General features: G+C 39.3%; 1 protein-coding gene across 8 annotated transcripts in view; it reads right to left on the bottom strand.

Annotated features, from left to right (window-relative positions):
• Positions 1-25,334, bottom strand: part of CLASP2 (cytoplasmic linker associated protein 2) — a 182,194-nt gene that overhangs the window by 121,574 nt on the left and 35,286 nt on the right. For all 8 annotated transcript variants that reach the window (XM_047098781.1, XM_047098785.1, XM_047098782.1 and 5 more), the window contains exon 8: positions 2,577-2,723. In XM_047098781.1, the coding sequence (XP_046954737.1) occupies positions 2,577-2,723 (147 nt within the window). The remainder of the gene's footprint in view (positions 1-2,576; positions 2,724-25,334) is intronic.

Below are 25,334 nucleotides of genomic sequence, written 5' to 3'. Positions count from 1 at the left end.
TATTGAAAGCAACCTAGATATTATTTAGCTATGAATAGTTTTCAATTAATAAATTAGGATAATGAGAAAATGCTCCACGTAAAATACTAGTAAGAAAAAAAAGGTATACAAAAGGACATCACGAATGGTGCCAATTCTGTCCTCCTCCTAAGAAAATGTGTGTGTGTGTGTGTGTGTGTGTGTAAGTGTATATATATGTAAATTATTGGAAAGTAATTAGAAGAAAGTTCATCATAATATATCAATTGATTATGCTCACATATAGTGGTATTGTAGGTGGTTTTATTCCAAATTGTAATCAATGTGCATACGTTATTTTAATCAGATGTTGAACAGTCACCTATCAGGAATACTGTGAAAGGGACTGCTACCCTTGAACACTAAACTGAACTATATGACCAATGTCCTTTCTAATGCAAAGGTTCTTAAACTCTTACGAAAACTTTCTATAATTCATCTAAACATCAATAAGCCTCTGCCAAGAACAGAAAATCTAAAGTTAAATTTTCAAAGGATTGAGAGCCAAGAAGGATATTAGTTTCGGAAGCAGTATCAGTATCTTCTAGCTAGTAGCTCTTTTCTTAGGTAGCGAAGCAGGCAGTGAACCTAATGAGCTGGGGCAAACAAAAGCAACGGACACAAATTTGCAGGATGAATCTGCAATTGCCAAAAGGAGGAGGATGAGAAAGAGGACAAGGAGGGGAAGGAAGAAGGAATGAAGATCTCGGCCTCATTTTTATCAAAAGAGCCACTGCTTAGATGGATGATATAATCTGTATGAGTGATTAATGCCTATGATCCCAAAAGCTATCTAGCATTTTCATATCTGGTAGGACTACAAACCAGAGAAGGTGATGTGGCAGAAAGGAAATCTGTTTCCTTAAAAACAACAACAAGACACTCTGATCTTATCAGTTTAATTAACATCAAAATTAAGTAAGCTTTTTGTAGGTAAACTACAATCTCAATTTTCCTCTAAGGAAAATAAAACATGAAAAGCAGAGTTAATCATAAACCAATGAATGGCTTAGATTCACAAAAATGTTAAATATTATCACCATGCATTTCATGTATTAATCCATTTTAAGTTAAATAAGACCTGAAATCACTATTGTATCATATATCAGAAATCTATAATTCAAAAATCAAGACAAAAAAAATCCCCTTTGCAAGTAATTCAAGGTAGCCATATGTTACAAAAGGAAGAAATCACAGAATTGTCGTATACTTTTTACCAGAGATAAGAATGCATGATAGACAATGTCATGTAATAGGATATGATAACTAACATTTGGATGATAATATATTCCTATAACAAAGAGAAAATAATTAAAACACTAAAGTGTGAATTACCCAAAATACCAAGAGAAATCATTAAGACATTTCTATTTCAAAATATTTACCTATTTATTTATATGCATAAGAGTATATGTAAAGAGGTTATATGTTTATATACAGATATATAAGTGTGTGTATATATCATCTTTCTTGCTAGTTATATGGCACACTAAAGACAGTTAAGATGAAATATTTATGGCATTTTTTCTGCATTGAGAATATCACATGACTTGAAATTAATGTTTAGTTGTATAGAAAGGTCAAGAGAACACAACTTCTAGGACCTGGTCAAAATATACAGCTTATTTTTCCTTTCTCTATACTTTTAATAAAAAAGCTATAGGAAAAAAGGGGAAAAACAAAATTCTGAAGATCAGGATTTTCCTACCAGTTATCAAAAACAAGGCACAATCTGTTCTCTCAAATTATAACACACACACACACACACACACACACACACACGAAAGAAAAAGAGAAAGTAGCTAATGTCCTTTTAGCATTAAATATTTACTTATTCTAATAGGATTCAATCTACCAAAAAGACCTGGCAGAAAGTAGCACCTGAAAAGTACTCGTGGCTTTCTTATTAGAATATGAAAAAATACCCATAAAAAAATTTAAAAGATAAGCAGTATGACAGAAGCAGTTCTAATACGATCAAAGAATGTACTATGTGTTTGTAACTTCATAAAAGCTGTTTTTTCCTATTTATTATTATCAAATCCAGAAACCATTTTTGAGGCAATTTCACTTGACCACCACCCATTTCCTATTGTGACAAATGATTCAATATCCAGTATCTTCAACCATTTTTTCAACCCTGAAGTATTCAAGACTCACTACTAGATGAACGTATAGAAACGTTACATAAATCAGTATTTCTTTAACAACGACAGCACCTGAAAATTAACAGCCAAAATCTGAAAAACCTGCTCTCTCCTTAAAAACAAAGCCAAAAAACCCCAAATCGGAAAATTCCCCTAAATGTCTCCCTTGAAAAATGGCATCTGAAAAATGAATACACTCAAGATACACTAATTCACAGGAAACAGCAATAGATCCCATTTTAAAACCATTTTGGAAAAGGCAGCACATTCTTCTGTGTGTTGCAAGAGACGCCCCAGACCTGCAACCATGCTGCAGTCATGAATAAACATATTCCTCTGAAGTTCTAAGTATGTGTGTCCACATCAAGGGCACGAGGCATGCACATCAGATTGGAAATGGATTTACATTACCTCCAACCTTAGGGCCACCTGCTGAACCAGGCTTCCTCGCACTGTTGACAGGATTTCCGGATGTTTTAGGTGCAGGAACCTTGAAGGCTGAAGCAGCTGATGATGGCCTATTTCCATCCACCGATTCTTCATCATCAAAGCTTTTATCTGCACAAAGCATTAGAAAAATGTATTTTAAGAGAACTACGCCTTGCTCCATTTCCCACAAGACTCAAAAATCAAATTAAGCTGTAAATAAAATCATTACTTTGTAAGATAGAATACAAAATAAAGCTCCTTTGCATAAGCATTTATATACTGGCCAACACCATACGAAATAGCCCAGTATTATTTACAATTTGACTGCAATATTATCATATTTCCTACCTACACATGAAGGCAAATCATAAAACCAGAGATATTAACCCTGATAGCGAAAAGCATTTTTCATTTTTCTGCTACTCATGTAAGCATTTTCTGCCAGCTCCTCCCATAGTGTATCTTCCAGCACACCCTGCCTTATTCCTTACACCCAGATTTTGCAACTTACAATCACAGATCCGTTTGCAAATCAGTCGCCTCATTCCTCTGAAAGCGCTGAATTTCCCTCACCCTAGGATGCTCCCAATGGTTCACATGGCCAAATACAGTAGATCTGGTACTAATCAAAGATTCTATCAAAAATAGACAGAAACAACCACAGAACCACCACTGAGGTTTGTGCCGGCATTTTTCTTTCTCCTCCCTGCCCTAGGTGCTGTAACAGCCAATCAGCTGCAAGGTGACATCATCTTATGGCAGCTACTGCCAGATGAAAGGTAAAAATTCTCCATGTATTTAAAAAATTATCTATGCAGCTGCAATCCTTATTCTTTACCTAAATTTCAGAGGCTTTCAATACAAAGGTTTCTAAACCTGAATTTCTTTTCTCCTATTCAATTCATAAGAAAATTTATGCAAATACAACATAAGGTTTCATGCAATTTTCATTCTGCTGGGGTGCTTATTATTGCATCAGTAAAACATGGAATATCACAGTGCTCATTTCTGTGCATAATTAACTCTCTGATCTCACAATTCTGCTATTTATTTAGGCCACAGAAACCAAACTGAACAATCTGTTTTCATAAATGATTCTAAAATATTCTACCCACAGCTCCTTTTAGAATATTTATTAATGACCACACTAGTATCATCTCCTTGTATAATATGAACCGCGCCCCCCCCCCCCCCCCCCATCACAAGCTGTATGCACTTCACTTGTCTGCGAAGACGGTCTTCTCTAGGACCCTGCACAAACCAACCACGACAAACAAGATGGGCGAGGCAGAACAGCAGATTTACCACAGGCTTCAGATCAATAATGGGTCAGAATCTTTTCCTTTCAACTTGTTCCCCTCACCTATGCAAATACCCAAAGCAACTAGAATGAAATCATTACTACAGAGGGGTACTTCAACTATTAAATATATTTTAAAGAAAATACACCAGACAAGTGGTGAGACTGTTGAATTTATCTGGAAAAAAGAAAATCAAACAGACAAACCACTATAAAGCCACATTTCATTCCATCAAGTTTTTTTTTTAATAGCATAATTTGTAAGAAAAAACTAAACTGAAAATACTATCTTCAAGTTAAAAGATAGATATATTTTTTTCTTTTTTAGCATAACACTATTAGAGAGCCAGTCTGGATAAGTTAAAACCTATGCTCTATACTGACTGCTCTGTAAAAAACACTAATATGATGCCCAAAAAACTTTATTTTACCACCACCATGTAAAAGAAAATGTAGCCAAGAGAGACAGAGGAGACACACAAATCTATAGAAAGACAGGTACTAAAACACTGAGTAGCCACAAGTTCCCATGGAAACAGTGTTCTGTTCCTACAAACACAAGAATCGAAGAGAGTAAATGTCTCTTACCACTTAAAAAAATTTTAACTCTTAATTTTCTCAAACTATTGGGAAATTAAATTTTAACTTAAAAAAAATTTTTTTTAATGTCTTATTTATTCTTGAGAGAGAGAAAGAGAGACAGAGCATGAGCGAGGGAGGAGCAGAGAGAGAGAGACGGACACAGAATCCGAAGCAGGTTCCAGGTTCTGAGCTGTCAGCACAGAGCCCAACGTGGGGCTCGAACTCACGAGCCATGAGATCATGACCTGAGCCGAAGTCAGATGCTCAACCAACTGAGCCACCCAGGCGTCCCTAAATTTTAACTTTTTTTAATCAAAAATAAGGTAAACAAAAGTATATAAATTGTAAGTCTGCAGTTCGGTGAATTTTCACAAAGCAGACATGCAGTGTAACCAGTCTCCAGACCAGGAGATCATTATCAGCACCCTATACACACCCTCACTAACCTCCCCGAAGTCACAATCTCCTACCAACGCTAGTCTTGACTCACAGCCGCACTGTCAGCTCTACCCATTCTTGAGCCTTCTCTAGAAGGAATCATACGAGAAGCTAGCTTCTTTTCACTCAATACACTATTTGGGAGAATCATTTTCATTGCTTATAGTTTTCCAGGGTATAAACACACCACAATTTGGTGATATCCATTCTACTGTTGATGGACTTTTGAGTTGTTACCAGCTTGAGATGATTATGAAATAGCGCTCTTAAGAGGTAAGCAAACAAAGTTAAAGAGGCTTTGGGCTTTTAAGCATTGTTGTGGGAGTAGTATACACATTTATTTTTTACTGAATAAGTCAAAGATGCACATTATAACCTCTAGGACAGTGGTAGAGACCGGCAGCTGAGCATCACCTGGCAATTTCTTAAAAATGCAAATTCTCTGGCCCCAACTGAAATCTAATGAATCAGACACTCTGGAGATGGGGGCCCTCCCAGTGACTATGATGCATGGTCAAGTTTAAGAACCAGGAGTTGGCAAACTTTTTCTATAAAGGGTTACATGGTAAATATTTTAGGCTTTGTAAACCATACATGAATCTCTCTGTGCAGCTACACAACACTTATGCTATTGTGGTGCCAAAACAGTGATACATGATATGTAAACACATAGGTGTGGCTGCGTTTCAATAGAATTTTATGTACAACAGGAGGATGGCTAGATGTGGCCTGCAAGTGAATTTGCCGATCCCTGCTAGGGTAACCACTAGAATAAGAGTAAATGTATACATAGATAAACCAATACAAGAAAAATTTAAGAATCTAAATAATTGAAAAGCAGCAGGAAAGGAGATTAAAAAACGATTAAAACAAGTGGATGAAATAGAAAAAAAAGATAAAGTGGCAAAAATGAAACCAAATATATCAGGAACTACCTTAAAAATAAATGAACAATACTGCATTTTTAAAAATAGGTTGCTTGTACAAGGTATACTTTACAAAGCCACATAAAAGTTAAAGGTAAAATGACAGACTATGGCAAATACCAATCATCAGAAAGTTGATATAGCTACTCTAATTTCAAACAAGGCAGTTTGAAGAAGCATTACTAGAGGTAGAGACTTTTAGTAAGGATAAAGGGATCAATCCAAAGGGGGGGGAAAAATCAGAACTCTAAATTTTTATGGACCCAGTAACATAGCTTCAAATACATAAAGCAAAAAAGGACGTATCTACAGAGGGGAATTTTTTTTTTTTTTACCACTTCCAAAAATGTTATACCTTTTCTTGACTGTAAGCTAAAAGAATTCATGAAATGAATCCATCATCACAAGTCCCCAAATTAAAAATGTTTTGTAATTTATATGGAAATTATAAATATTCTACGCTTAAAAATATTTTCTTAACTGAAAATATTCAGACCAAACCAGTTCTATTTCTTCCTAGCACTTATCACCTCCAGAAACAATAGATGCTTTTAAGAGTGAACTAGAAGTTGGACTGGAAGTGGGCAGAAATGTTGTCCTGTTTATGCCATAACTCCATTACTCCTACTCCATTACTCCTACTTCACCCCTCTGCCCTTTCAGAGCTTATTCTCAACATAATGTCCTGAACTGAACAAAATCATACCACATCACTGCTCGAAACCCTCTTGGGTCTCCATAAGAAGGTCTATCAGTATCAGTGCTCCAAAACCTGGGAGATCTTAGATACGACGTGGTTCTCTCCAATGTGATCCTACTCACTGCCCTCCAGCTTCTTCTCCAAACCAGCCCCACCGGTCTCCTTGCCAAGACTCATAGGAAGGCCTCTGCACTGGTTCCCTCTGCCTCGAATGCTCTTCCCTGCAGAGCCACCCTGTCTACTCACCTCCTTCAGATCTTTATTCTATCGCCTTCTCAATGAGCTCTTCTCGGATCCTAAAATTATAAACTTGCCAACATCCTGACACTACCAATCTATCCCTACCTTCCTATTTTATTTCTCTCCTTAGCACTTACCACCTATATATTTTATTATCTGACTCCCCCCACTGAAATGTGTTATGATTAGAATAAGAAGTTGTCCATTTTGTCCACTGCTATAACTCCAAATGTGGAACAATGCTTAGAATGACCCTTCTCATAGTAGGAAGACCTTCAGTCTCCAGGTTATTGAAACACAATTCCGAAGGCAAACAACTATAAACACTGAATAGATACTTGAGAAAAAAATCTTCTTAACAACTAAGTATCTGACAAAATCATACGAAATAAAGGACAAAACCAGTACATATGAATTTCTATTTTGAAGCCTTGGGGGCAAAGGAAATAGAATTTGAAAATCCACATAAAAAAGATACAGATTCTAATAGGAGACTCTTCCCATCAAAAGCTGGTTTACCAAATGACTATACTCTCAAGGTTAAAGTGAATGATAAGTAAGCCCTCATCTTCTTATAGTCTTTTATTCTGTTCCAATGACTCTCAGAGGAGAGCAATAGAGAAGTAAATCAAAGGGAGTACTTCATTAAGGTGAATCGCTTAGACCGTCAAGACTCTCCAGCCCTCAAACTTAGTTGGCTCACATTGGGAGTACTCCTACTCCCAAGCAACAGCCAAGGCAAATGCAAAATTTTCCTGGAATAAAGTCTCTCGCCTCACATTATGCGCACAAATAATTTTCGAAAGGTCACTTGGCATGGCAGGAAACAAGACACCATGAGCAAGAATAAGCAGAAACAGACAATAGGACCAGATCCACTAAAAATCCTAACATTGTCAAGCACAGACCATAAAATGCCTATACTTGAAAGCTTTATTAGAACAGCCTGAAAATAATTTCAGGGATCTTTTAGGAAGTTTAAAAAGTGACAGATTTTTAAAAGCAACCAAACAGAACTTCTAGAAATAAAAATACAATAACTGAAATTTAAACTCAGTGGGCAGGCATGACAGATTAGACACAGCTCAACTGAACTAGAAGATAAATCAAAAAGAAACAATCACCTGGGCTACATATAGTAGGTGCTTTGCTATTTACTGAATAAATAAAAAAGGATGAACTACAGAAAGCATGATTACTTTGACACCTTTGCTCTCACTCCAAAAAGACACTGGTATAGTTTAGTGCCGAACATCATCAAGAGGAAGAATTTAAAAGTACTAGAAGATAAAAACTAATAAAGTAGCAGGTTGCAGTGGGTATGTGTAGGATTGAAATGGAAAATGAGAGAAAAAGAGTAGTGGTAAGAGCAGAAGAAAAAGATAGGGATAATAGATGGGGGGGGGGGGAAGAAGAGATGATAATAGAATGAAGAAGGGGAGGGAAGGGAGGAGGAGGAAGGGTGGGGGAGAGGACAGGTAGGCAGAAATAAAAAGCAGCCCAAGCAGAATAAGGCTCTACCTTTTGTTGCCTTCATCTAACACCAGGGTGCTGTTCTCAGCAAGCACGGAGAGATTACAGGCCCACAATCCCTTAACTGCAATGCCTGAAAGCCAGGAAGTTCTAAAAGTCCAGCTTCAGCGCGTTGTTTTTTTTAATTCCAGTGTAGTTAACATACAGCGTTATATCAGTTTCAGGAGTACAGCATAGTGACCCAAGCCTCCTATACGTTACTCAGTGCTTACCACGGCAAGTGCACTTTTAACACCCTGTACCTATTTCATCCTCCTCCTCCCCTCTGGTAACCGTCAGTTCGTTCTCCATACTTAAGAGTCTGTTTCTCGGTCTGTCTGTTTTTTCTTTGTTCCTGTTTCTTCAATTCCTCACAGCACTGAAATCACACGGCATTTGTCTTTCTCTGACTTATGTCACTTAGCACTATATTCTCCAGATCCATCCATGCTGTTGCAAATGGCAAGAGTTCATTCTTTCTTATGGCTGAGTAATATCTCGTTATGTATGCGTGTTTATACACACACACACACCCACATCTTCTTTATCCATTTATCTGTCATTGGACACTTGGCTGCTTCCATAATCTGGCTATTATAAATAACGCTGCTATAAAATAAGGGTGCGTGTATCTTTTTGAATTAGTGTTTTCATCTTCTTTGGGTAAATACCCAGCAGTGGAATTACTGGATCTATTTTTCATTTTTTCAAGGAACCAAAAATACTGTTTTCCACAGTGGCTGCACCAGCTTGCATTCCAATCAACAGTGCAAGATGGCTTCTTTTTCTCCACTTCCTTGCCAATACCTGTTGTTTCTTGTGTTTTTGATTTTAACCATTTTGACAGGTATGAGGAGATATTTCATTGTGGTTTTGATTTCCATTTTCCTGATGAGGAGGTTGAGCATCTTTTCACGTATCTGTTGGCCATTTGGGTATTTTCTTTGGAGAAACGTCTGCTCACCTCTTCTGCCCATTTTTAATTAAATTATTTGTGTTTTTTTGGTGATGAGTTGTATTAGTTCTTTACATACTTCAGATACTAATCCTTTATCGGATATGTCTTTTGCAAATATATTCTCCCATTCTGTCGGTTGCCTTTTAGCTTTAGCTGTTACCTTAGCTCTGCAGAAACCTCATTTTGGTGTAGTCCCAATAGTTTATTTTTGCTTTTGTTTTCCTCGCCTTAGGAAACATACTGAGAAAAAAGCTGCTATGGCCAATGTCAGAGAAATTCCTGCCTGTGCTTTTCTAGGATTTTTATGGTTTCAGGTCTCACATTTAGGTCCTTATTCCATTCGAGTGGATTTTTGTGCATGGTATATGAAAGTGGTCCAGTTTCATTCTTTTGCATGTAGCTGTCTAGTTATCCCAACATCATTTGTTGGGGAGATGGTCTTTTTCCCACTGCATTTACTTGCCTCCTTCATCAAGAATTAACGGACTATATAATCATGGACTTCTGGTTTTGTTTGTTTTTTGTTTTGTTTTTTTGAGAGAGAGACGGAGACTGAGACAGAGAGCACGAGTGCAGGGGAGGGGCAGATTGAGAGGGAAAGGATCTTAAGCATGTTCCATGCCCAGTGCAGAGCCCAATGCAGGGCTCAATTCTCATGACTGTGAGTGAGATCGTGACCTGAGCCGAAATCAAGAGTCGGTGGGCTCTCTAATCTGTTCCACTCATTCATGTGTCTATTTCTGTACCAGTACCACAGTTTATTTATCACTACAGCTTCGTAGTAGATCTTAAAATCCGAGACTGTGGTACCTCAAGTTCTGGTCTTCTTTTCCAAGACTGCTTTAGCTATTAAGGGTTTTTTGTGGTTCCATACCAATTTTAGGATGGTTTGTTCACCTTCTGTGAAAAATGCAGTTGGTATTTTGATAGGGATTGCATTAAGTGTGTACATGGTTTGGGGTAGTATACATGTTTTAGTATCTGTTCTTCCAATCCACGAGCATGGACTATCTTTCCATTTGTGCCATCTTCACTTTCTTCCATCACTGTTCTATAGTTTTCACTGTACAGGCCTTTTGTCTTAGTTTATTCCTAGATACTTTATTATTTCTGGTGCAACTGTAAATGGGGTTGTTTTCTTAATTTCTTTTCTTGCTGCTTCATTTTTAGTGTATGGAAATGCAACGGATTTCTGTACATTGATTTTGTATCCTGTGACCTTACTGAATTCACTTACCAGTTTTAGCAGTGTTATGGAGTCTTTCAGGTTTTCTATATATAATATGATGTCATCTGCAAACAGTGAAAGTTGACTTTTTCCTTACCAGTCTGCATGCCTTTTACCTCTTTTTCTTGGACTGCCAGTACTATGTTGACTAAAAGTGGTGAGAGTGGACATCCTTGTCTTGTTCCAGAGTTTTGGGGGAAAGCTCTGTTTTTGACCACTGACGACGATGTTAGGGGTGAGTTTTTCATATATGCCCTTTATTATATTGAGGTATGTTCCTTCTAAACCTACTTTGTCGAGAGTTTTATGAGAAATGGATGTTGCACTTTGTCAAATGCTTTTTCTGTGCCTATTGAAATGATCATATGGTTTTTGACCTCTTTCTTGTTGATGTGATGTACACGTTGACTGATTTGTGAATACTGAACTACTCTTACATCCCAGGAATAAATCCCACTTGATCATGTGAATGATTTTTAATTTACTGCTGAATCTGATTTGCTAACATTTTGTTGAGGATTTTTGCATCTATGTGAATCAGAGATGTTGGCCTGTAGTTCTCTTTTTTTGTAGGTCCTTATCTGGGTTTTAGTATCAGGGTAATGCTGGCCTCTTAGAACAGATTTGGAAGCTTTCCTTCCTCTTCTATTTTTTTGGAATAGTTGGAGAATAGGTTATTAACTCTTTAAATTGTTTTTTCTTTTTAAATTCATTTGGTAGCAAAATCTAAGCTGATTTGAACTCAGTTTATGGCACAACATGTGAACTGACATGAAGCTATTTTTTTGTCTTTATTTTACTCATTGTGAATTTGCATATACTTAACTGCAAAAATATTAATATGCTTGACTACGAGGTACAGCCCAGGACACAGCTGGCGTTTTTGTATGATACAATGGTTTATGATCGTTGCTTTTCTAAAATCCGACATATGCAGAATTCCAAAACATAGCTGGTCCCCAACGTTTCAGATAAGAAATTGTAAATTTATATTACCATTATCAGATTCCTTCCTTTTTTTTCTTTTTCCCTTCTAAGGAAAGCCATGTATTCAAATGGCTATTCAAACTTTCCACTTCACTTTTATGGGTGCATGTATTCCAACACCTGAAATTCCTGCCTCTGAATTCACTAAAGGATGAAAAACTGCTCCATCCTTGCATGACAAACAGAAGATCAAGCCAAAATCCTATACCGTATCTCCATTAAAAAAATTCACTCTGGGGTGCCTGGGTGGCGCAGTCGGTTAAGCGTCCGACTTCAGCCAGGTCACAATCTCGCGGTCCGGGAGTTCGAGCCCCGCGTCAGGCTCTGGGCTGATGGCTCAGAGCCTGGAGCCTGTTTCCGATTCTGTGTCTCCCTCTCTCTCTGCCCCTCCCCCGTTCATGCTCTGTCTCTCTCTGTCCCAAAAGTAAATAAATGTTAAAAAAAAAAAAAAAAATTCACTTTGTGTGGCTTTTCTTCAGGAAACCAACCAGTTCAGGAAAAACCCACAATGCCACCATTTTCATGCACAAATACAGTGTTTCATATTAGTTTCTTATACCAAAGTTCCTCTTTTCTCTTGAAGCTATATCCTTCCTTATTCTAATTAAAACAATGAGCAGGAAGACTTTGGATTCCTGAATAGTCTTACCCTCTTACCTATCTAACAATGACCATGGTCATATTGAACAGCTAAATTAGTAACTGAGATTAGGAAACAATAATCACTATAAGATGGTACTACAGGTTTCTCAAACTCAAACATGTTTAATCATTTGCATTCCCCATTGTGCTTTTTTAAAATTTATTTTTTACATTTATTTATTTTTGAGAAACAGAGACAAAGCGTGAGCGGGGGAGGGGCAGAGAGCGAGAAGGAGACACAGAATCCGAAGCAGGCTCCAGGCTGAGGTGTCAGCACAGAGCTCGATGTGGGGCTCGAACCCACAAGCTGGGAGATCATGACCTGAGCTGAAGTCGGTCGCTCAACGGACCAAGCCACCCAGGTGCCCCCCCCCCCCCAATTGTGCTTTTACAATAGAATACTTTCCTTGGCTTTCCTCTGACCTCACAGGTCCCGCTAGCTCAGTCTCTTCCTCCTTTATCCAATCACTAAATGTTGAGTATCTTCCTTCTCTCCAGCTTACACACTTTCTAAATGCCTTCATCCATTCTCAATAGTTTAAAACACCTTCTATATGCTGACAACCCTGAGCTATTTGTCTCTAGCCTATACCATCTCTGAATACCAGACTTAGATATTCAGCCGCCCTACTAAACATCTCCCCCATGGATATCTCAAAGGCATCTCTAACTTGACATATATACCTTAACACCAACACCATCTCCAAACCTGTTGTCCTGAAGTCTACTTCTATCCCAGTAAATGAAATCACCATCTACTTAGCTGCTCAAGCTCACAATATAGGAGCCCCATTCCGAGTTCTCTGCCTTCCTTTATCAACAGTTCTTGTACATAACTCCAAGTTATATCTCAAATTCACCTGTTTCTCTTTATTTCTGCTGCCCCTTCTAATCTAAGACCAGACCAGTATCATCTCTGCCTATACTGCTGCAACAACTTCTTAACTGGTTTGCCTGATTCCATTCTTAACTTTCCAAACCCCAAAGTAAACAATAAGATCATCTAAAAACGTAATTTGGACCGGTGGCTGCTGAAACTGTTAAGTGAAAGGCTGGTGGGGAACTTTTAAGAATAGATCAGGCTGGTAACACCTAAACCCACTGCTGTATATTTAGTACCACACACACAAAAAGACAATCAGGCACTGGACAGCTTCTGACAAAATTCACAATACCATCTATAAAAATATGTGTCCAGTGGCACCTGGGTGGCTCAGTCAGTTAAGCATCTGACTTCGGCTCAGGTTATGATCTCACCCGTGGTTCATGAGCTTGAGCCCTGCATCGGGTAAGTCCAACCCAAACTGGATGAACCACGCTCTCACGCTCGCTTGCTCGCTCTCTTCCCCCCCCTTCCCTCTCTGCCCTTCATGGGATTCTCTCTCTCTCTCTCTGCCACTCACTCATGTCCCCGCCCCCCCCAAGATGTGTCAACCCCCCACAAAAAAACAAACCAAAAAATTAGACCTGATTCTGATCAAACCATTAGCAGAATTTTCAATTTTTAGGAAATAAAGGGGCTATAAAAACCTTAAAAAACCGTAACATAAAACCAACATGGCAATGTAATCATCAAAATCTGGCAGGTGGGAAAACTTTACCTGATAGATGTTTTCTTGTTCAACAAAAAAGTGGCAAGAGAAGAAAAAGTGAGACAACTGCTGTAGATGAATAGAGCCTTAAGTGATATATCAACCAATTACAATGGTGAACCTTGTTTGAATCCATATTCAAACTGTAAAAAGATATTTAGGAAGCAACTGAGTAAAATCTGAACACTGAATATTTGACACTAAGGGTTAACTTTTTAGATGTGAAAATTGGTTGTCAATGAAGTATTTACCGGTAACAAACAAAACCTGTCTTTTCTAAAGTACTCTAATTGTCTTTTAAAAAGACACGTTACTGTGTGTGTGTGTGCGCGCGCGTGTATGCATGCGTGTCCACACACATACCCCAGGCCAGCATGAGAGATAAGGCTAGGGGATGATAGGAGGGATACAGATGAATAAAGATTGGTTATGTATTGATAATTTCTTGAAGCAGGATAGTAGGCGGCAATGGAGGTTTGGCACAACATTCTCTATTTTTAGGCATGTTTGAAATACTTCCTTAAAAGAACTATGGTAATTTGAATCACTTTGCTCTCTTGTTTAAAAGCCTGTGATAGGGGCGCCTGGGTGGCGCAGTCGGTTATGCGTCCGACTTCAGCCAGGTCACGATCTCGCGGTCCGTGAGTTCGAGCCCCGCGTCAGGCTCTGGGCTGATGGCTCAGAGCCTGGAGCCTGTTTCCGATTCTGTGTCTCCCTCTCTCTCTGCCCCTCCCCCGTTCATGCTCTGTCTCTCTCTGTCCCAAAAATAAATAAACATTGAAAAAAAAAAATTTTAAAAGCCTGTGATGGAACCCTAATAAAATTATAAGCACCATCATAAGACCACAGAAAATGAGGCAGGGCAAAGTATGTGAAATCAGCACCCGAAAGAGAGCAACAAATTCTTATAAAATGCAAATTAAAAGATAGAAAGTTTTTGAAGAATAAAACCACAGTAAAGCTGCAACTCATAATTCTCAGAAGCAGAATGAAACAGCAATGAGAACTCATCTAACCCACCTTGTAGAATGACAGGAGTGACAATCTCTAAGCCAGCAAATACAGGAACGATTTGCAAGGAACCACTGAAAATCTATGAAATGATTTCATCATTTAGCTCTTCCCACGCCCAACTCAGAAAGCTCAATATTTTATATGTAAGTGTGCATGTTTACACACACAATGTGTGTGCCTACGTGCACGTGTGCACGCACACACACACACACACACACACACACACCTGTAAAAATGGAACCACCAGAAAAGGGGAAAAGGTTTAGCCATATTAACTTTTATTTGTTAAAATTAAAATTTAATAGAAGGATTAGATGAGAAAGTCAAGGAGACTTTCTCCTAGAATACAAAGTAAAAGAGAAAGCCATAAAACTTAATAGAGGAGACAAAATAAGGGCAGTGAATCAACACAGGAGGTTCAACATATATCTGACGGGTTGACAATTCCATAAGGAGAGACTAAAGCTAATGAAGGGGAGAAACTTACCAAAAGAAAATAATACAAGATTTCTCATAGTTAAAGAAAATGACAAGTCTTCAGAAGTAAAAATAATCAAATGGTAAACATTTAAAATATATTCAATTTATTTATTTTTTTATTTATTTTTTATTTTTTTTTTTAACGTTTATTTATTTTTGAGACAGAGAGAGACAGAGCATGAACGGGGGAGGGTCAGAGAGAGGGAGACACAGAATCTGAAACAGGCTCCGGGCTCTGAGCTGTCAGCACAGGGGCCCGATGCGGGGCTCGAACTCACGGACCGCGAGATCGTGACCTGAGCCGAAGTCGGCGCTCAACCGACTGAGCCACCCAGGCGCCCCATATTCAATTTGAACTAAAACAGAAACTTTCAGTAAAATGACTAGAAATTAAAACTCCAAGTGCTTCAAAATGAAACGGCCAAATTTTAATATTCACATAATGATGCTATGTTTTCAGCAGCACAGTTAATTTTAAATTGTTAACAATTTTATTTATAAAAAATAAAGTCCATCTTATATAAAGTTGAAAAGAAACGAAATTTGATAAAGTCTCTTAGAATTTCTAGGTAGGCATTAACTCACTAGTTAAAAAGCCTACTTGAAGTCTTACACCCTTTTCTTTAAAGAAGCCCATAAAAACTTTAAGACCTTTGATAGTTCAATGAAGGGGCAAACACAATTTAAACCATCACTCGTTATTAATAAAATTAAAAACATATTTCATGATAATCATAATATCAGGTATATAATAAATGAGGCTCAAATTCAGGTTTATTTATACCCATTATAAAAACCATGTTGGGTAAATTTCCATGAGCACTTCAGTTGGTCATATTAGCTGTCGAGAACATCAACTATACATTCTTTTTATTTTTTATTTTATTTTATTTTTTTTTAACGTTTATTTTTGAGACAGAGAGAGACAAAGAATGAACAGGCTCCAGGCTCTGAGCTGTCAGCACAGAGCCCGACGCGGGGCTCGAACTCATGGACCGCGAGATCATGACCTGAGCCGAAGTCAGCCGCTTAACCGACTGAGCCACCCAGGCGCCCCTCAACTATACATTCTACATGTACAAAAAAAAAAAAAAAAAAAAAAAAAGATGTAAGCCTTTTCTTGAAGATTCGGGTTCATTAGCAACATCATGCTGGAGGATATGCTGCTACTGTGGCCCAAGCCCTTGCACCCAGACGGGTAAATGGAGTCTGTTTCAAGAAGGCTAAGATTTTCGATCTTAGTACCCCCTGCTACTGCCTATCTTGCCGAATGTCCAATCTTTTATCCCTTGTAACTTACTTCTTCTCCCTACAGACTCTTTGTTTTCCCCATTATCACTGCGCCTAGAAAACAGTGTGGCCCTTTTGCCAGTGAGTCAAAGCGCTGCTTTCTTTCAGTGATTCGTATCACCCAATTCTAGCACAGAATATTCAAAGGTACAGGAGAGGCGTGATCTATCCAGCACTGGTTCCTGCTGTTGTTCCCTACCCACGAAATCAGTACTGATACGTCAGTTTGGAGTGGTCCAGAAGGCTTACAGCTAGTGAAGTCAAGGTTGTATCATTACTTGTATATGGGTTTTTAAAAGATTCATGTTTGGCAGAATAGACTGTGTTGAAATGTTGTTAAGTGTAGAAAAGTCCGTTTGCAACAAAACCTTATTTCTTTCCAGCCATTCTGCAGCATAACAACAAAAGGCCAAATTCCTCTCATGAGCTTTTGAGGCAGATTGCAGGGCCCAGTGCCACATAATAATCCTACAGGTTTTTAACTCTATGTGGTTTGACTGCCCAGAGTTACTTCACAATCATCTGGCTACTTGCTTTTATATTCCTGGGTAAGGATAAAGAAAACTAAACAGAAAGGCACGTAAGAGCCACCCTCAACAGCTCTTTACTTGAGAGTCATTACAGTATTTCGAAAATCTTAGTTTGCCTGTTAATAAAACTGCCAATAAAATCTTTCATATGGCCTTGAAGTCAGGCTTATGTAACATATATTTAATAGACAATAGATTGATAACCAGAATATGGAAAGAGAACTATCAAAAACAACAAAGTGGAATAACCAAAAAGTTGGCGAAGGATGCCAGAATGCAATCCATAGGAAAGGAAATACAAATAACCAAACATCTTGATCAACCTTATTAGACAGCAGAGATGCTCTTAAAAGGATGAGATATTTTTCATCCATTTGATAGGCAAATTTTAAAAATAGTAACAATAGCGAGGGGCGCCTGGGTGGCTGATCGGTTAAGCGACTGACTTCAGCTCAGGTCATGACCTCGCCGTTCGTGGGCTCGAGCCCCACATCGGGCTCTGCGCAGCCTGCTTCAGGTTCTGTGTCTCCCTCTCTTTCTGCCCCTCCCCCACTCATGCGTGTGTGCTCTCTCTCTCTCTCTCTCTCCCTCTCAAAAATAAAATAAACATTAAAAAAATTTAAAAATATAGTAACAGCAAGAACTGAAAAGAATGTAGGAGAGCAAGCACTGATGGTGAGAATGGAAGTAGTAAAGCCTCTTTTGGAGGATATTATAGCTATAACTAACACAATTTGAAATGAATAAAAACCTAGGTCCAGAAATTCTGCTCTATAGTATTTTAAGAAACATGTGTGTGTGTGTATGTATACATACATATGATTTATAGAAAGCTGCTTCAGAATCATTTAGAAAAATTATATATGATCAAACAACCTAAAATTCTTTAAAAGAAAAAATGGTTAGGATTCATCCATACTATGCAATATTATGCAACAGTTCAAACAAACAAGAGTTTACACGAGGACATTAAAAAAAACACAAAACCCTATGTCACACTTGAGTAGACACCGCAAACGGCGAAAATCCTTTCAGAATAGTATCATATACGTGGACAGAGTCCAAACAAAATCATTCATTTTGCTTCTCAGTATGCAGGTAAGGCACAGTAAAAGGTATGCGAAGACAAACACCATACTAATAAAAGCGTTCGCCTCCTTTTACGCCTAGGCTGGAGGTGGTTCTGAGGGGAATTTGCCTTTATCTGTGTTGCCTGAATTTTGAAATGAAGATATTGCTGTTAATTAAAATGAAAGAGTAAGAAACCCAGGTCAAGAATGGCATAAACCATTTGCTATACGTGTTCACGTGATACCAGTATGGCACAAGCACACTATATGCGAGAAAGACTGACATACAGAGGAGTAAACGTGAAACTGTTAAGAACTACAAATCCCTAGATAACCTGTTACATACTGTTTAGATTTCCCATTTTGATTTATGTTTGTAAGTTTACATTGAGAGAGAGAGAGAGAGAGAGAGAGAGAGAGAATGCAAGCGCACAAACACAAGCTGGAGAGGGGCAAAGAGAGAGGGAGAGAGGATCCCAAGCTATTAGTGCAGAGCCCAATGGGGGGGTTGGGGGGGGGCCCACCTTGAACTCACAAACCGTGAGATCCTGACCTGAGCCGAAATTAAGGGTCAGACACTTAACTGACTGAGCCACCCACGTGCCCCTTTATTTTAATTTTTAAAATAAATTTAAAAACTTTCAAAGTAAACTCTATGCCCAATGTGGCACTCAGATTCACGACACCAAGATCAAGACCCTGAGCAAGGCAGGCACCCCCCTAGACTTCCTATTTCCAAATAAAGGTGTATTACTCTATTAATAAAATACAATAAAAGTATTTCCATTTTGAAGACCAGAGGCGCAGGAAAGTTACCCTCCGAGCTCTATAAGAGGCTGTTACTTCAATTTTTAAAAATTCAGACTATTCCTAAATAGTCTGAATGTATTTATGTATTGCTTGAAAAAATTAAAATTAAGTAAATAGCCATGGAATCTATGTTTAAGAAAGAAAAAAAAAAAGGAAATAAAATCTGAATATGGCCCAAATCAAATGCGACATTTAGAGTTGCCTGTAAATTAAGGTTTAAAATATAAATAAATATATAAACATGCAATGTCCTTAGTTATATGAGAAACTAATGTATCAATCTTGATGGATTTTGCCTTAAAAGTTCATAGTTAAAATTATTTATTTCTATAAGGACATATAAACCAGTTACATAAATTCTTGGCATAAACCACTGCAACATCAACACAAGATATACTATTGTATTTCCATCAACATGTACATAACGGTTCAAAAGACTGATGATGATGTACCTACATCATCATTTTGGTACATGTGCATCCCATTTCTCACCGTGGGCTCGAGCCCCACATTGGTGCCCCAAGGGGACCAACTCCTGAGAGTTTGAGTCATTATACTGTCATAAGGAAGGATAAAACTGTTAGAGTTAAAACTTCTGAATACAGACCAGTCTTCCTTAAGAACCCAGTGGAAAATATACACAATATTTTGGAGGAACTTCAAATTCCCCTTCATACACATCTCTGGTACTGATGAGATTATGAAGTATACCTCTAAGCATCTTAACAAAAGCTTTAATAATGAAAAAAACAAACAAACAAAAACACCGTCCAGTAGGAAGTGTTGTGAAGGACAATAGCAAACACAACTTGAGGTTCTAGATTCGGTTCTGGTTCGCTCTCCGTGCCTAGATGTGGAACTTAACACGTCAGCAAGCCTCAGTTTCCCAATCTGTGAAATGGAAATACTAAGATACTTTGTACACCTCCTTTGGCTCTGTACCTGAGGAGTTAATGTATACTAAGTATATCAAAGTGCTTTGGAACACTATAAAGCACTATAGAAATATTTTAAAAATTAATCTTACTATAATAAAACACTGGGAAAATCAATTTTTAATCAAATTATACCCTACCTAGGACCCGGAAAAAACGAAGTATTTTCCAGAGAGCGATTTAGTAGGGACACTGACAAATCCCAAGCACGGTAATTAAAACGGTGTCTATGGCAAGCCATTTTTCTTCTTTAAATACTTTATCACCACAGAATTCTACTTGTCATCTCCAGCAGGAGAGAGGACGGGCTCGCTAACCAAAGCTCCCTGCCAAAACCTGTCATTCTTCAAAGGGCCGTGTTCTCTCTTCAAAGGTTTTGCACATATTCCATGTTTCTTCCGATATCCCTTCGCATCCACCACCAGAGCCTGAGAGCTCGCTTGGGTTGCAAGGTAAATTGTCACATCTGCTAGATCCCGTCCGGACGTATCAAGTAGAAAAGAACGCTACACGACAAGTAAGCACACATGTGCACACATGCACACACGACTGCACACGCACACACGCAAGTGTCCTTCGTGCTTCGGGGGAGAAATGGGTTTCTCACACAGCAAATGACCGTCACTTTCAAAGGAAGTGCAGAACGCAAGCGTAAGAGCAGAAGAGACCTTACTCACCATCTCCCATAGCCATTCGGAGGGTCCCGGGAGCCTTACGGAACCAAGGGGTCGGACGGCACGGCAAACAAACGCGGCTCGGTGCCTGCGCCACTGGCTCGGCCTGCAGCCGCAGACACCCGGAGCGAGCACTGTGTGACCCAGGCCGCGCCGCAGCTCTGCACCGCGATCGCCAACAGCTGCTACTCCACTTCAAAATAAAAGTCTGGGGTCTTGCGGAAACCCTGGCCTCTTTGGTGGAACCCGGCGGAGCGGGATCAAGATTATCCCCTAACTGCACACATGCGGTTACCTACAGGTGACGATGCTTCTCCCTGTACCGGCTGCCTGGAATTTAATGCAAGAACAGCTCTGGGAGCCAATAAACGCCATCCCACTGGGGGACTTTTAATGCAATCATCAAAACACAAGGCATGTGTTCAGCAATCATTTTCTGCTTCTCTAAAGATATCCATGTAATCAGTAGCAATCACATGATCTGACGGATTAACTGATTTGTGCCTTTTAAAAAGGTCTTCATCCTTTTGTCGTTACCTTTTAATGTTTACAACAGAAGACTGCTAGAAGTGCACAAACAGGAATAGCCCAGTTTCCATGATTAACTGCTCTCATTATGCAGGAAGCATTTCTGGCTGCCGTAAACAAATCACGTCAAAGGCAGCCCATCAAAGGCCGCTCTGTGTGCGGACAGCAGAGCCACACGGAACAAAGCTTGCTTCTGGTGGAGACAGAACCTCGCCAGTGCGCAGCTGCGGGACTCGGAGCGCCCTCCATCCAAGCTGCACAACCATCAGCACATTGTCAAGCTCCGGGAAGGCCCCGGGGCTCGTGGTCACAAACAGACACGTTTTAAAATCAATCTAAGAATAGGGCTTCTTTGCTTTTCACTAAAGGCTACGTTACAAGCCCAGAAAAAACTAGACTTCAAAGTTACCTTATTGCCAAGTATCAAGGTAATTCCAAAGCCGGATTTCTATGCTTTGTTTTACCGCCAGCCTCCTAGAGCAATTCTTTTCCTAGCAACTGTTTCAAATAGAGACGCTGGGAAATATTTTACAATGATTTCACCCCAAGACTTCATTAGGTCCTGCACACATGAGACAGATCAGAATTATGCACAGTTTTTTCACAGTGAAAGAGAAAAAGACTTGCAGTCACAGCCACCAACACTGTTGGTGTTTACATCTCAGCGTAGGAGACAGTCTAGAAAGCTCCATGACAACAACAGGCCCAGCCATAATCACAGGGAGCCTGCAACCCTCACCCTTTTCCTTTCTCCAGGGCTGGTGTTGCCTCCTTCCAGCCTTGATCTGATTAATGGTAAACTCAGTTTCCTTATAACAGCAGAGGGAATTCCACTGTACTCAGGGATTCTGCCTAACTTACTTTGTAATATGAGAATTAAAGTCAGACTTGAAGAACCCTCCAGACAAAAAAAATGTGCATTTCTTGCCTTCCTAAACTAAATGATATGTTCAAATCTCTGAGGACATAATTTTACTTTGTGATCTGAGTGTGCTGAACTAATTCTCTTGAAAACCAAGTCAAAGAATTCAACCAAAACTGAAATCAAGAGTACAGAGGGGCGCTTGGGTGGCTCAGTCAGTGTCCAACCTCAGCTCAGCTCAGGTCATGATCTCCCAGTTTGTGAGTTAGACCCCCCGTCAGGCTCTCTGCTGTGAGCACAGAGCCTGCTTCAGATCCTCTGTCCCTCACCTGCTCTCTCTGTCTCTCTCAAAAATTAACATAAAAGAAAAAGAGTACAGATACGGCAATTCTGAAAGAAACCAAAGACAAAAGCATGAAATGTAAAATTGTACACCGAGACATGCATAAGGGAGAAGAGGCAGACTAAAGAGAAAAAATGAACAAGACTATTTCTTCAAACAGTAAATAAATGTAAGTTAGGGTTAGATCGTATCACTCCCGACTCCCCAAGTCTCTCTCCAGCCGAAAATGCTTCCTCCTCCCAGAGGTCTATCAAAACCCCTCCGGGGGCGCCTGGGTGGCGCAGTCGGTTAAGCGTCCGACTTCAGCCAGGTCACGATCTCGCGGTCCTTGAGTTCGAGCCCCGCGTCGGGCTCTGGGCTGATGGCTCAGAGCCTGGAGCCTGTTTCCGATTCTGTGTCTCCCTCTCTCTCTGCCCCTCCCCCGTTCATGCTCTGTCTCTCTCTGTCCCAAAAATAAATAAACGTTGAAAAAAAAAAAAACCCTCCGAAGCTTACAACAAGGCCCTCGTGTCATGTTTCCTGCTTATTTTTCCAGCTACTGCTGATACATGGTCTTCCTTCCACTTACCCCTAGCTAGCATCACTGGGCTCCAGCCAGCCCTAAAAGTCCTTTTTTACCTCTGGGCCCCTATGGTCACATTTTCTCTACCCAAAGCACGTTTCCTACCATTTATCCCATGACTAGCTCATTCTCATTTATCAGGTCATAATTCAAATATGTCAACTCTCAGAGAGGCTTGCCCCACTAATTATGTCTAAAGGGGCATCACTGAGTTACTCACCATGTCTATACCCGATTCACTTCACTTAATGACAGTTCAGATGACAACTTTCAGCTATAATGACCCTTAAAACATTATACCACCTTTATAACAAATCCTCCGGGTTTTACTGTTTTTATTTTTGTCTGTGTTTGCTACAATGAAGTTTTCATCCCAAAACATTCTAAATCAAAAAAAGAAGTGTGAGGTTCCATTACCATCATTTTAGGCAAAGTCACACTAAAAAATTTTACTTACTGTAATAGTTTCTAGACTATCATATGGAACAACTCTGAACTGAATGTCATGTTTGGGTGAACTCACAACAATTTGCTTTGCATATATATGTCCATCAAGTATCTTCAACGGCTTTTCAGTCTGTTATGTGCAGGAACTACCTGCACAAGTTTTGTGTTGAGCCTTTACTCTGTCCTAAAATGCTTTCCTGTTCTATAATTTTAACGTTTTAGGCTGGGTGCACAATTACAATAAGCCGATAAGGGCTGAAAATTTTGTAGGGAAAAATCATGCAAAAATTAAAAAAAAAAACAACTATTACTTTGGGTACAAAATTTTTGCCCTCAAATTGCTAACTTACAAAAATTTGTTTTCAGTGTTCAATTGATATATTTCTCTACCTGTAAAATTATCCAAAAATTACTCATGGAGCGCCTGGGTGGCTCAGCTGGTTGAGCATCTGACTCTTGATTTCAACTCAGGTCACGATCTCGCGGTCCGTGAGTCCGAGCCCCGCGTCCGGCTCTGCACCATGTCAGCGTGGAGCCCACCTGGGACTCTCTCTCCCTCTCCCTCTGCCTCTACTCCGCATTCTCTCTCTCTCTCAAAAATAAATAAACTTGGGGCGCCTGGGTGGTGCAGTCGGTTAGGCGTCCGACTTCAGCCAGGTCACGATCTCGCGGTCCGGGAGTTCGAGCCCCGCGTCAGGCTCTGGGCTGATGGCTCAGAGCCTGGAGCCTGTTTCCGATTCTGTGTCTCCCTCTCTCTCCGCCCCTACCCCGTTCATGCTCTGTCTCTCTCTGTCCCAAAAATAAATAAACGTGGAAAAAAAAAAAAAAAAATAAATAAATAAATAAATAAACTTAAAAAAAAAATTACTCATTATCCTAGGTTGGGATTACATAAACCATAATGTTAGTGGAAATAATTTCTTCAATTAGTGGTTTTCACTTAGCGGCAAGGATTTTAGGAATAATTTAATTTCATTAAACAAAGGGTAGTTGTATTTCTCCCATTACCAACTGTAATCACTGTGGATATTCATCCATTCACTTGTTTATAATCTAGCTCCCTTGCTAGAGTGTAGGCTCCCTGAGGCAGAAACTTTGTCTTCCTCACTGTTGTGATGATACCTAATTTATATTTTAAGATCATTCTCATTTCTGGATAGAAAATAGATTCTGAAGTGCAAACATGGACCAGGTTTCTATTGCAGTCATCCAGGTAAAAGCTGAAGACTGACAGTGGGGTTTTAGCAGTGGAGACAGGAAAAAAAAACAAACACATTTTGGATGTATTAGGATTTTAAAGGTAGACAGACGGGTGGTCAATTCAGGTTTCTAGCCTGAGCTGATGGTGGCAGCACTGACTGAAATGGGTAAACGGGGAACCACGGGTTTGAGGGGAAGGAAAAGACAACGGGCTTCCCACTTTCGGAGATCCCTATTAGGCACCCCAATGGGAATGTCATCGAGGCCACAGACTACCCAAACTAGAGCATTAGACAGACGAACGAGGGCCACAGAACCACACATCTAGTTAGGTGTCAACAGCGAAGTTATCATTTCAGCCCAAAGGCTTTAATTACATTACTGAGAGAGAATACAGACGAGGTAGAAGGGAGACCTGGGCCCTGGGACTTGGCAACATGACCTGGGACTTGGCTTCCCTCTTCTAATCTCTTCCCTTATTAACAAATCCATGAAAGTGTTTTTCAATGACAGCATTACACTGTCTTCAAACCCATCCTGAAGAAATGGGAGCTAACAGAATAGAGAATACAAAATCAATTTCGAAGGTAACAGAAATAACCTCACAAAACACAAGAGATCACACTTTTGAAATAAGCCGTATTCATATAATAAATATCTTAAATTTATAATATGCAAGATACTTTTTTCTTAGAGTTGTAACTACAGAGTCTGGAATACGCAGGTGAAGATGCACTAGAAATCGTACGAAAACACAGCCATCCCAATCCAAGGAATTTTAACAACTATCCAAATTCCTGCTGTTTCTGGTTTCTATAGAAATAGAGGTAACTGCTAGAAAAAGAAGGATAAGGCACTTAAAACACCTTCTATTCAGGGAAGAGTGAGAA

This window comes from Lynx rufus, unplaced genomic scaffold, assembly GCF_022079265.1.
Source record: "Lynx rufus isolate CCGP_SWC_20201006 ecotype Redwood Valley unplaced genomic scaffold, mLynRuf1.p SCAF_5, whole genome shotgun sequence".
NCBI lineage: Eukaryota > Metazoa > Chordata > Mammalia > Carnivora > Felidae > Lynx > Lynx rufus.
The sequence above is the reverse complement of the archived record's forward strand: the minus strand, read 5'-3'. Positions and strand labels throughout refer to the sequence as shown.